This window comes from Hypanus sabinus, unplaced genomic scaffold (assembly GCF_030144855.1).
Source record: "Hypanus sabinus isolate sHypSab1 unplaced genomic scaffold, sHypSab1.hap1 scaffold_1820, whole genome shotgun sequence".
Classification (NCBI taxonomy): Eukaryota; Metazoa; Chordata; class Chondrichthyes; order Myliobatiformes; family Dasyatidae; genus Hypanus; species Hypanus sabinus.
The window spans coordinates 33,395-46,883 of NW_026779908.1; the positions used below are offsets into that span (position 1 = coordinate 33,395).

A 13,489-nucleotide genomic window follows, 5' to 3' on the forward strand; every position below is an offset into this window, starting at 1 on the left:
CCCCGACGATAACTGCTGTTCCATTCTTACATGCCTCAGATATTTCTCTGATTAATGCCTGGGCCACTGTAAGGTTATTATTTGGTGGCCAACAGACAACTCCCACCAGGGATTTTTTTTCCCCTTTACTGTTCCTAATCTCTACCCAGATGGATTCAACATTCTGCTCCTTGGATCTTATATCACCCTCACCCTGATCTCATCCTGACAAACAATGTGAAAAGTAGCAGCCCCAATAGTGACCCCTGAGGAACACCACGAGTCACTGGCAGCCAACCAGAACGGCCCCTTTATTCCCACTCGCTCTCTTCTTTCTGCCATTCCTCTGTCCATGCCGGCCGACTGGCCACTAAATCACACTCCTTTGTACTGATTTGTGCCACAAGTTCACTGACCTCATTTCAAATACTATGGGCATTGACGTAAAGTGCCCTTACACCCATTGTGCTTTTAAAATCTTGTAAACATTTTCAAGTCACACGCCAGTGGTGATAAACCTGATTCTTCACTCCACTCTTACTTTTCTCTATCCATACTTCTCTTTTTTACTTTATCCATACTTCTCCAATCCGTTGAACCCATTCCCTACTCTTTAGTTAAGCCCAAGTTATACGATTCACTATGGCCCAGGTTCCATCACGGTGCAGTTGGAGCCTGTCGCAGTGGGTACACTTCCCTCCCTCCCCAGTACTCATGCTAATTTCCCATGAATTCAAACCCACCTCTCCCACAACAATCCGTGAGCCACGCATTTAACTCTCTGACGCCCCTGTGCCATTCTACACGTGCCTCAGGTAGTAATCAGAAGATGAGCACCATTTTGGTTCTGCTTTTTAATTTAGTCCCTAGCTGCCCAAATTCCCTCAGCAGAACCCCTTTCCTAATTCTACCTGTCTTGTTGGTACCCACGTGGACCACGACAACTGGATCTTTCCCCTCCCACTGCAAGATCCTCTGCAGGTCCCAAACCCCAGCACCATGCACAGTCCCTGTCTCCCCGAGTCCCTTTCCCTGACCCCTCACCTGAATGGTTTCTCTCCTGTGTGGCACCTCTGGTGATCCAGCAGTTTGGCAGCCTGGGCAAAGGATTTCCCACAGTCCTGGCATCGGAATGGTTTCCGTCCGGGACGTGGACAAGCGTGGGACAGGAAATCCGAGATCCGTGGGAACTGCTGGCGACAGCCAGAACACCTGCAGGCACCCCCGGCCTCCGGCCCTTCCTCCTCCCCCAGCAGATCTTGCTTCCGCAAGGACTGAGTGCCAACCCCGTCTCGTGGCTCCTGGGCGTTGTGTGCCCGGCTCAGATGACTCTCCAGCTCCCGCCGTCCTGGGAAGACACACTGACACTCAGCACAGACAGCGGGCTTCTCCTCCTCGGCTTCCTGGTCCACCGGCGGCTCTGGCGAGGGACGCTGGCCGTTCTCAGGGTAGACGGCAGCCTCGCGGGGATCCTCAGGCTCCAGGGACGTCTGTTCCTGCTTCCTGCAGCAGAGAGAGAGAGACCCAGGTAAGGAGGTGACCAGTGTCATTCAGGAATCCTCAGGCACTGCAATCAGATCATTCTGGGATTTTTAACCTTGAAGGAGACTAGTGTTGAAATTGCAGGGGCCCTGGCAGATATACTTAAAATGTCGGTATCCACGGGTGAGGTGCTGGAGGATTGGAAAATAGCTCATGCTGTTCCGTTGTTTAAAGAAGTCTCTAAAAGTAATCCGAGAAATTATAGGCTGGTAAGTTTGAGATCAGTAGTAGGTAAATTATTGGAAGGAGTACTAAGAGATGGGATCTACAAGTATTTGGACAGACAGGGACATTAGGGACACTCAACATGTCTTTGTGTGTCGTAGGTCATGTTTAACCAATCTATTAAGAGTTTTTCGAGGAGGTTACAAGGAAAGTGGATGTTGTCTACATGGACTTCAGTAAGGAGATTGGGTCATTTCTTCGGCAGTTTGAACGGGACACAACTGCACAAGCGCGTGAAAGTCGGCCTGTGAGACAGTGGGAGAGTTTAAAAAGCTAGCAGATTAACGGAGACAAGAGTAGGAAGGTTTTGGCTCGAGAGGCTTCAGCGAGGAGGCTGAGGATGAGCTTCACTCCCAGTGAGATAAGGCCGGGTAAGCTCCTTTAGTTAATCTAATTAACAGTTGTAGGTGATGGAGGCAGCAGTTAGGGCAGTCGGGTGCTCCGTTTGCAGTATGTGGGAAGCCAAGGTGAACACGATTGCCCCTGATAACTACACCTGCGTAAGGTGCATCCAGCTGCAGCTCCTGACAAACCGAGTTAGGGAACTGGAACTGGAGCTGGATGAACTTTGGATCATTCAGGAGGCAGAGGCAGAAATAGACAGGAGTTTCAGGGAGATAGTCACCCCTAAGAGTCAGGAGACAGGTAGCTGGGTGACTGTGAGGAGAGGGAAGGGGAATAGACAGGAAGAGCAGAGCACCCCTGTGGCCATTCCCATCAACAATCAGTACACCGTTTTGGATACTGTTGGGACGACCTACCAGGGACAAGTTGTACTGGTTGTGTCTCTGGCACCAAGACTGGACCCTGAGCTCAGAAGGGAAGGAGGGAAAAGAGGAGAGCAGTAGTGATAGGGGATTTGATAGTTAGGGGGACAGATAGGAGGTTCTGTGGAAGAGATCGAGAATCCTGGATGGTCTGGTGCCAGGGTCCGTGATACCTCGGATCGAGTTCTCAGTATTCTCAAGAGGGAGGGTGAGCAGCCAGATGTCGGGGTCCACGTAGGGACCAGTGACGTGGGTAGGAAGGGGGAGGTCCTGAAAGGAAGATAGCAGCTAAATATGTGGCTAAGGAGTTGGTGCAGGAGGGAGGGCTTCATGTTTCTGGACAATTGGGCCTTGTTCCAGGGAGGTGGGACCTTTTCCGACAGGACGGGCTGCACCTGAACTGGAGGGGGACGAACGTCCTTGCAGGAAGGTTTGCTAGTGCTGCTCTGGGGGGTGGTTTAAACTAGATTTGCAGGGGGAGGGGATCCAGAGTGTTAGAGCAAATATTGAGGTGGAGGAGGACAAAGGTCATGCGAGAACTGCAAGTACAGTGCATGGAGTAAAGCCAGATCTAACATATAGAGAGGCTTTGAGGAAAGAGAAGCAGAATAAAGGATGTAAAGGTAGTAAGGTAGAAGGGCTAAAGTGTGTGTACTTCAATGCAAGAAGCATCAGGAACAAAGGTGATGAACTGAGAGCTTGGATACATACATGGAATTATGATGTAGTGGCCATTACAGAGACTTGGCTGGCATCAGGGCAGGAATGGATTCTCAATATTCCTGGATTTCAGTGCTTTAAAAGGGATAGAGAGCGGGGAAGGGGGAGGAGGGGTGGCATTACTGGTCAGGGATACTATTACAGATACTGAAAGGGTGGGTAATGTAGCAGGATCCTCTTTTGAGTCAGTATGGGTGGAAGTCAGGAACAGGAAGGGAGCAGTTACTCTACTGGGGGTATTCTATAGGCCCCCCTGGTAGCAGCAGAGAAACCGAGGAGCAGATTGGGAGGCAGATTTTGGAAAGGTGCAAAAATAACAGGGTTGTTATCATGGGTGACTTTAACGTCCCTAATATTGATTGGCACCTGATTAGTTCCAAGGATTTAGATGGGGCAGAGTTTGTTAAGTGTGTCCAGGATGGATTCCTGTCACAGTATGTTGACAGGCCAACTAGGGGGAATGCCATACTAGATCTAGTATTAGGTAACAAACCGACCTGTTAGTGGGTGAGCATCTGGGGGACAGTGATCACCGCTCCCTGACCTTTAACATGATCATGGAAAAGGATAGAATCAGAGAGGACAGGAAAATTTTTAATTGAGGAAGGGCAAGTTATGAGGCTATAAGGCTAGAACTTGTGGGTGTGAATTGAGATGGTATTTTTGCAGGGAAATGTACTATGGACATGTGGTTGATGTTTAAGGATCTCTTGCAGGATGTTAGGGATAAATTTGCCCCGGTGAGGAAGATAAAGAATGGTAGGGAGAAGGAACCATGGGTGACAAGTGAGGTGGAAAATCTAGTCAGGTGGAAGAAGGCAGCATACATGAGATTTAGGAAGCAAGGATCAGATGGGTCTATTGAGGAATATAGGGTAGCAAGAAAGGAGCTTAAGAAGGGGCTGAGAAGAGCAAGAATGGGCCATGAGAAGGCCTTGGCTAGTAGAGTAAAGGAAAACCCCAAGGCATTCTTCAATTACATGAAGAACAAAAGGATGACAGGAGTGAAGGTAGGACCGATTAGAGATAAAAGTGGGAAGATGTGCCTGGAGGCTGTGGAAGTGAGTGAGGTCCTCAATGAATACTTCTCTTCGGTATTCACCACTGAGAGGGAACAATGCCAGTGAGGACAATATGAGTGAGGTTGATGTTCTGGAGCATGTTGATATTAAGGGAGAGGAAGTGTTGGAGTTGTTAAAATACATTAGGATGGATAAGTCCCCTGGGCTTGACGGAATATTCCCCAGGCTGCTCTACGAGGCGAGGGAAGAGATTGCTGACCATTGAGGCAGTCTACAAGAAGGGTCAGAGCCGTCTCTATTTTCTGAGGAGACTGAGGTCCTTTAACATCTGCCGGACGATGCTGAGGATGTTCTACGAGTCTGTTGGCCAGTGTTATCATGTTTGCTGTTGTGTGCTGGGGCAGCAGGCTGAAGGTAGCAGACACCAACAAACTCATTCGTAAGGCCAGTGATGTTGTGGGGATGGAACTGGACTCTCTGACGGTGGTGTCTGAAAAGAGGATGCTGTCAAAGTTCATGCCATCTTGGACAACAACTCCCATTCACTCCATAATGTACTGGTTAGGCACAGGAGGACATTCAGCCAGAGACTCATTCCACTGAGATGCAACACTGAGCGTCATAGGAAGTCATTCCTGCCTGTGGCCATCAAACTTTACAACTCCTCCCTCGGAGAGTCAGACACCCTGAACCAATAGGCTGGTCCTGGACTTACTTCCACTTGGCATGATTAACTTATTATTATTTAATCATTTATGGTTTTATATTGCTATATTTCTTCACTGTTCTTGGTGCGGCTGTAACAAAACCCAATTTCCCTCGGGATCAATAAAGTATGTCTGTCTGTCTGTCTGGCTAGGATCTTTATGTCCTCGTTGTCCACGGGAATGGTACCAGAGGATTGGAGGGAGGCGAATGTTGTCCCCTTGTTCAAAAACGGTAGCAGGGATAGTCCAGGTAATTATAGACCACGGAGCCTTACATCTGTGGTGGGAAAGCTGTTGGAAAAGATTCTTAGAGATAGAATCTATGGGTATTTAGAGAATCATGGTCTGATCAGGGACAGTCAGCGTGGCTTTGTGAAGGGCAGTTCGTGTCTAACAAGCCTGATAGAGTTCTTTGAGGAGGTGACCAGGCATATAGATGAGGGTAGTGCAGTGGATGTGATCTACATGGATTTTAGTAAGGCATTTGACAAGGTTCCACATGGTAGGCTTATTCAGAAAGTCAGAAGGCATGGGATCCAGGGAAGTTTGGCCAGGTGGGTTCAGAATTGGCTTGCCTGCAGAAGGCAGAGGGTTGTGGTGGAGGGAGTACATTCGGATTGGAGGGTTGTGACTAGTGGTGTCCCACAAGGATCTGTTCTGGGACCTCTACTTTCTGTGATTTTTATTAATGACCTAGATGTGGGGGTAGAAGGGTGGATTGGCAAGTTTGCAGATGACACAAAGATTGGTGGTGTTGTAGATAGTGTAGAGGATTGTTGAAGATTGCAGAGAGACATTGATAGGATGCAGAAGTGAGCTGAGAAGTGTCAGATGGATTACAACCCGGAGAAGTGTGAGGTGGTACACTTTGGAAGGACAAACTCCAAGGCAGAGTACAAAGTAAATGGCAGGATACTTGGTAGTGTGGAGGAACAGAGGGATCTGGGGCTACATGTCCACAGATCCCTGAAAGTTGCCTCACAGGTAGATAGGGTAGTTAGGAAAGCTTATGGGGTGTTAGCTTGCATAAGTCGAGGGATAGAGTTGAAGAGTTGCGAGGTAATGATGCAGCTCTATAAAACTCTGGTTAGGCCACACTTGGAGTACTGTGTCCAGTTCTGGTTGCCTCACTATAGGAAGGATGTGGAAGCATTGGAAAGGGTACAGAGGAGATTTACCAGGATGCTGCCTGGTTTAGAGAGTATGGATTATGATCAGAGATTAAGGGAGCTAGGGCTTTACTCTTTGGAGAGGAGGAGGATGACAGGAGACATGATAGAGGTGTACAAGATATTAAGAGGAATAGACAGAGTGGACAGCCAGTGCCTCTTCCCCAAGGCACCACTGCTCATTACAAGAGGACATGGTTTTAAGGTAAGGGGTGGGAAGTTCAAGGGGGATATTAGAGGAAGGTTTTTCACTCAGAGAGTGGTTGGTGCGTGGAATGCACTGCCTGAGTCAGTGGTGGAGGCAGATGCACTAGTGAAGTTTAAGAGACTACTAGACAGGCATATGGAGGAATTTATAGTGGGGGGGTTATATGGGAGGCAGGGTTTGAGGGTTGGCACAACATTGTGGGCCGAAGGGCCTGTACTGTTCTATGAGTTTAGTTAGGAAGATTCAGTCGCTAAGTAAACATGGAGAGGTAGTAAATTGGATTAGACATTGGCTCAATGGAAGAAGCCAGAGAGTGGTAGTGGAGGATTGCTTCTCTGAGTGGAGGCCTGTGACTAGTGATGTGCCACAGGGATCAGTGCTGGGCCCATTGTTATTTGTCATCTGTATCAGTGATCTGGATGATAACATGGTGAATTGGATCAGCAAATTTGCTGATGATACAAAGATTGGAGGTGTAGTGGACAATGAGGAAGATTTTCAAAGCTTGCAGAGGGATCTGGACCAGCTGGAAAAAAAGGCTGACAAATGGCAGATGGAGTTTAATACAGACAAGTGTGAGGTATTGCACTTTGGAAGGACAAACCAAGATAGAACATACAAGGTAAATGGTAGGGCACTGAGGAGTGCAGTAGAACAGGGGGATCTGGGAATACAGATACAAAATTCCCTAAAAGTGGTGTCACAGGTAGATAGGGTAGTAAAGAGAGCTTTTGGTACATTGGCCTTTATAAATCAAAGTATTGAGTATAAGAGTTGAAGTGTAATGGTGAGGTTGGATAAGACATTGGTGAGGCCGAATTTGGAGTATTGTGTGCAGTTTTGGTCACCAAATTACAGGAAGGATATTAATAAGGTTGAAAGAGTGCAGAGAAGGTTTACAAGGATGTTGCCGGGACTTGAGAAACTGAGTTACAGAGAAAGGTTGAATAGGTTAGGACTTTATTCCCTGGAGCGTAGAAGAATGAGAGGAGACTTGATAGAGGTATATAAAAATTATGATGGGTATAGATAGAGTGAATGCAAGCAGGCTTTTTCCACTGAGGCCAGGGGAGAAAAAAACCAGAGGTCATGGGTTAAGGGTGAAGGGGGAAAAGTTTAAAGGGGACGTGGGGGGGGGGGGCTTCTTTACACAGAGAGTGGTGGGAGTGTGGAATGAGCTGCCAGATGAAGTGGTAAATGCGGGCTCACTTTTAACATTTAAGGAAAAACTTGGACAGGTACGTGGGTGAGATGGGTACGAAGGGATATGGCCCAGGTGCAGGTCAGTGGGACTAGGAAGAAAAATGGTTCAGCACAGCAAAGAAGGGCCGAAGGGCCTGTTTCTGTGCTGTAATGTTCTGTGGATCAGGGATCCTGTGATTATAGAGCAGAAGTTACCCCTTGTTTATTGTGGATTAGAGTTTGCGGACTGGACAACGTATATCGTTAGATCAGTGCAGAAAGGACGAGGGCATCAGGGGGCTGCCTGGATTCGAGGGCATCAGAAGAGGTTCATCAGGGGGCTGCCTGGATTCGAGGGCATCATCTACATGGAGAGGTTGGACAAAGTTGGGTTGCTTTCCCTGCAGCGTCGGATGCTAAAGGGAGATCCGAGATGGTATCTGCTCCCCCAGGGTGGAGATGTCTAATACCAGAGGGCTTGTGTTTAAGGTGAGAGGGGTAAGTTCAAAGGAGATGCGAGGGGCAAGTTGTTTTACTCAGAGTGTGGTGGGTGTTGCAGGGGTAGTGATGGAGACAGATATGATAGAGGCTCTTCGGCAGACACACAGATGTGCAGGGCACGAAGGGAAGGAGGGAAATGGACGTTGTGTACGGGGAAAGGAGGGGGATGGATATTGTGTACGGGAACGGAGGGAGATGGACATTGTGTACGGGGAACGGAGGGAGATGGACATTGTGTACGGGGAACGGAGGGAGATGGACATTGTGTACGGGGAACGGAGAGAGATGGACATTGTGTACGGGGAATGGAGGGAGATGGACATTGTGTACGGGGAACGGAGGGAGATGGACATTGTTTACGGGGAATGGAGGGAGATGGACATTGTGTACGGGGAACGGAGGGAGATGGACATTGTTTACGGGGAATGGAGGGTGAAGGACATTGTGCATGGGGAACGGGGGGAGATGGATATTGTGTACGGGGAATGGGGGGAGATGGACATTGTGTACGGGGATCGGAGGGAGATGGACATTGTGTACGGGGAACGGAGGGAGATGGACATTGTGTATGGGAAATGGAGGGAGATGGACATTGTGTACGGGGAACGGAGGGAGATGGACATTGTGTACGGGGAACGGAGGGAGATGGACATTGTGTACGGGGAACGGAGGGAGATGGACATTGTGTACGGGGAATGGAGGGAGATGGACATTGTGTACGGGGATCGGAGGGAGATGGACATTGTGTACGGGGAACGGAGGGAGATGGACATTGTGTATGGGGAACGGAGGGAGATGGACATTGTGTACGGGGAAAGGAGGGGGATGGATATTGTGTACGGGAACGGAGGGAGATGGACATTGTGTACGGGGAACGGAGGGAGATGGACATTGTGTACGGGGAACGGAGGGAGATGGGCATTGTGTACGGGGAATGGAGGGAGATGGACATTGTGTATGGGAAATGGAGGGAGATGGACATTGTGTACGGGGAACGGAGGGCGATGGACATTGTGTACGGGAAACGGGGGGAGATGGACATTGTGTACGGAGAACGGAGAGAGATGGACATTGTGTACGGGGACGTGTCCGGGGAACGGGGGGAGATGGACATTGTGTACGGGGAACGGGGGGAGATGGACATTGTGTACGGGGACGTGTCCGGGGAACGGGGGGAGATGGACATTGAGTACGGGGAACGGGGGGAGACGGACATTGTGTACGAGAAACGGGGGGAGATGGACATTGTGTACGGGGAACGGAGGGAGATGGGCATTGTGTACGGGAAACGGGGGGAGATGGACATTGTGTACGGAGAACGGAGAGAGATGGACATTGTGTACGGGGACGTGTCCGGGGAACGGGGGGAGATGGACATTGTGTACGGGGAACGGAGGGAGATGGACATTGTGTATGGGAAATGGAGGGAGATGGACATTGTGTACGGGGAACGGAGGGAGATGGGCATTGTGTACGGGAAACGGGGGGAGATGGACATTGTGTACGGAGAACGGAGAGAGATGGACATTGTGTACGGGGACGTGTCCGGGGAACGGGGGGAGATGGACATTGTGTACGGGGAACGGGGGGAGACGGACATTGTGTACGAGAAACGGGGGGAGATGGACATTGTGTACGGGGAACGGAGGGCGATGGACATTGTGTACGGGGAACGGAGGGAGATGGACATTGTGTATGGGGAATGGAGGGAGATGGGCATTGTGTACGGGAAACGGGGGGAGATGGACATTGTGTACGGAGAACGGAGAGAGATGGACATTGTGTACGGGGACGTGTCCGGGGAACGGGGGGAGATGGACATTGTGTACGGGGAACGGGGGGAGACGGACATTGTGTACGAGAAACGGGGGGAGATGGACATTGTGTACGGGAAACGGGGGGAGACGGACATTGTGTACGAGAAACGGAGAGAGATGGACATTGTGTACGGGGACGTGTCCGGGGAACGGGGGGAGATGGACATTGAGTACGGGGAACGGGGGGAGACGGACATTGTGTACGAGAAACGGGGGGAGATGGACATTGTGTACGGGGAACGGAGGAAGATGGACATTGTGTACGGGGAACGGAGAGAGATGGACATTGTGTACGGGGACGTGTCCGGGGAACGGGGGGAGATGGACATTGTGTACGGGGAACGGGGGGAGATGGATATTGTGTACGGGGAATGGGGGGAGATGGACATTGTGTATGGGGAACGGAGGGAGATGGACATTGTGTACGGGAACGGAGGGAGATGGACATTGTGTATGGGAAACGGAGGGAGATGGACATTGTGTATGGGGAACGGGGGGAGATGGACATTGTGTAAGGGGAACGGGGGAGATGGACATTGTGTAAGGGGAACGGGGGGAGATGGACATTGTGTATGGGGAATGGAGGGAGATGGACATTGTGTAAGGGGAACGGAGGGAGATGGACATTGTGTAAGGGGAACGGAGGGAGATGGACATTGTGTAAGGGGAACGGAGGGAGATGGACATTGTGTAAGGGGAACGGAGGGAGATGGACATTGTGTAAGGGGAACGGAGGGAGATGGACATTGTGTAAGGGGAATGGAGGGAGATGGACATTGTGTACGGGGAACAGAGGGAGATGGACATTGTGTACGGGAACAGGGGGAGATGGACATTGTGTACGGGGAATGGAGGGAGATGGACATTGTGTACGGGGAACGGGGGGAGATGGACATTGTGTACGGGGAACAGGGGGAGATGGACATTGTGTACGGGGAATGGAGGGAGATGGACATTGTGTACGGGGATCGGAGGGAGATGGACATTGTGTACGGGGAATGGAGGGAGATGGACATTGTGTACGGGGAATGGGGGGAGATGGACATTGTGTACGGGAACAGGAGAGAGATGGACATTGTGTACGGGGAACAGAGGGAGATGGACATTGTGTACGGGAACGGGGGGGAGATGGACATTGTGTATGGGGAATGGAGGGAGATGGACATTGTGTACGGGGAACGGGGGGAGATGGACATTGTGTACGGGGAACAGGGGGAGATGGACATTGTGTACGGGGAATGGAGGGAGATGGACATTGTGTATGGGGAATGGAGGGAGATGGACATTGTGTACGGGAACAGGAGAGAGATGGACATTGTGTACGGGGAACAGAGGGAGATGGACATTGTGTACGGGAACGGGGGGAGATGGACATTGTGTACGGGGAATGGAGGGAGATGGACATTGTGTACGGGGAACGGGGGGAGATGGACATTGTGTACGGGGAACAGGGGGAGATGGACATTGTGTACGGGGAATGGAGGGAGATGGACATTGTGTACGGGGATCGGAGGGAGATGGACATTGTGTACGGGGAATGGAGGGAGATGGACATTGTGTACGGGGAATGGGGGGGAGATGGACATTGTGTACGGGAACAGGAGAGAGTTGGACATTGTGTACGGGGAACAGAGGGAGATGGACATTGTGTACGGGAACGGGGGGAGATGGACATTGTGTATGGGGAATGGAGGGAGATGGACAGTGTGTACGGGGAATGGAGGGAGATGGACATTGTGTACAGGGAATGGAGGGAGATGGACATTGTGTACGGGAACAGGAGAGAGTTGGACATTGTGTACGGGGAACAGAGGGAGATGGACATTGTGTACGGGAACGGGGGGAGATGGACATTGTGTACGGGAATGGAGGGAGATGGACATTGTGTACGGGGAATGGAGGGAGATGGACATTGTGTACAATGAACAGATGCAGATGAAAATTGTTTAGACAGAAGGAATATAATTGAAATATGCATTTTGTGGGCCAAGTGCCCAGTGCCGTGTTCTTGTTTTGTAGAACTGAGGGGCCCAGGAGGACGGGGACATGATTCCTGCAAGTGGAGTCACAGGTAGACAGGACGGTGAAGAAGACGTTTGTGACTCCGGCCTTCATCAGTCGGGGCACTGGGTGCAGGTGTTGGGACGTTGGTGAGGCCACACTCGGAGTATTGTTCAGTTCTGGTCGCCCCGCTGTAGGAAAGATGCCATTGAGCTGGGAAGAGTCCAGAGGAGATTACCGAGGATGTTGCTGGGGCTCGAGAGACTGAGTAATGGAGAGAGGTGGGAATGGTTGGGACTTTATTGCTTGGTGTGTAGGCAACTGAGGAGGGGCCTTACAGAGGTGAATAAAACCCGAGGGGCACAGAGTTTTTCCCCAGGGTTGGGCAATCAAGAACCAGAGGGCAAAGGTTTAAGGTGAGAGGGGAGGGAGATGCGATGGGCAACTTTTTCACCCAGAGGATGGTCCGTCTCTGGAAGGAGCTGCCACGGGAAGTAGTTGAGGCAAGAACTTTAACAACGTTTAAAAGGCACTTGGACAGGAAAGGTTTTGAGGGACACAGGGCAATGACAGAAGGATTAATGAAATGGGGCTGGACTGTCCCATTGCTCCCCACCCACAGATCGCTCGCTCAGCCTGTCCGTGTGCCCGTGGCCTGAATGCCCTTCCTCCTCACTCGTGGGACTGGCCCCCAGAGATGCATGCCGTGTGCAGTGGGCAGGAAGCAATGCCTTTCGGACCGGCTGTCAGGTGTGGGGGGAGCGAGGGAAGCCCCTGGGGTGGGGTGATCGGCCCCTCTGCCTGCTGCCAGTGCCAGGCCCCGGCTCCCACTCACAGGCAGGACCCTGGGATGAGCGACCAGGCCCCGATGCCGGCGATTGCCGGCCCGGTGGACGTGACCTCTCGCACCGGGACAAAGGACCCCCGCCCGGCTGCCCCCGGCCCCCTGCTGCCCCCGGCCCCCCCGGCCCAGCCCCGGGCTCCACTTACACCCGCGGGGGCCGCTCGCTGCCTCCCGTCTCCATCTCCAGCTGATGCATCCGCCGCCGGGGCTGCCGGTGCACGCCTTGCCCCGGGCGGGGGCGGCGGGACGGGGCCGGGGGGCGGAAAGAGAGGAAAAACCCTCCGAAATTCCTGGGATTTTCCGCCGGGGCTGGCTCGCTCGCGCTGCCTCTCCCAGGGTGCAGCGGGCGGCGCCGCGCAGGCGCCGCGGCTCCCGCCTGCTCCGCCCGGGGCGCCTTCCTGGGCGCGGGGCATGCCGGGCCCCGGCTTCCGCCATTGCTCCCGCTCTGGGAGGTCGGTGCGAAGGACGACTTCGATCTTGGCACAACGTTCAGGGGACGAACCTACCTTCAGATCTTTCAGCGTCCCGAGCACCACCTCCGTAATGAGAGCAACTGTCCCCGACACTCAGATTTATGCTAGTGTCTTCCATTATGAAGTCTGGTACAAAATACTTATTAAGTTCGTCTGCCGTTTCTTTGTCTCCCATAACTGCCTCCCCGTCTTAATTGTCCAACGGTTCTGTATTCACTATTGCCTCTCTTTTACTCTTTATATCTTTTTTAAAAAAACTTTTGGTATACTTTTTATATTATGGGCAAGCTTACCTTCATATCTCACCTTTTCTCTCATTGCTTTTTAGTTGC

The 13,489-nt window shown here is 51.4% G+C and overlaps 1 protein-coding gene across 1 annotated transcript; it reads right to left on the reverse strand.

Annotated features, from left to right (window-relative positions):
* Positions 1-720: 720 nt before the first annotated feature.
* Positions 721-13,160, reverse strand: LOC132387405 (zinc finger protein 16-like; the record flags this gene model as incomplete). The annotated part of the gene is made up of 2 exons (XM_059959769.1): positions 721-1,482; positions 12,831-13,160. Coding segments are annotated over 2 exons (793 nt in total), but the record flags the coding sequence as incomplete, so codon positions are not given.
* Between the last annotated feature and the right edge of the window lie 329 nt (positions 13,161-13,489).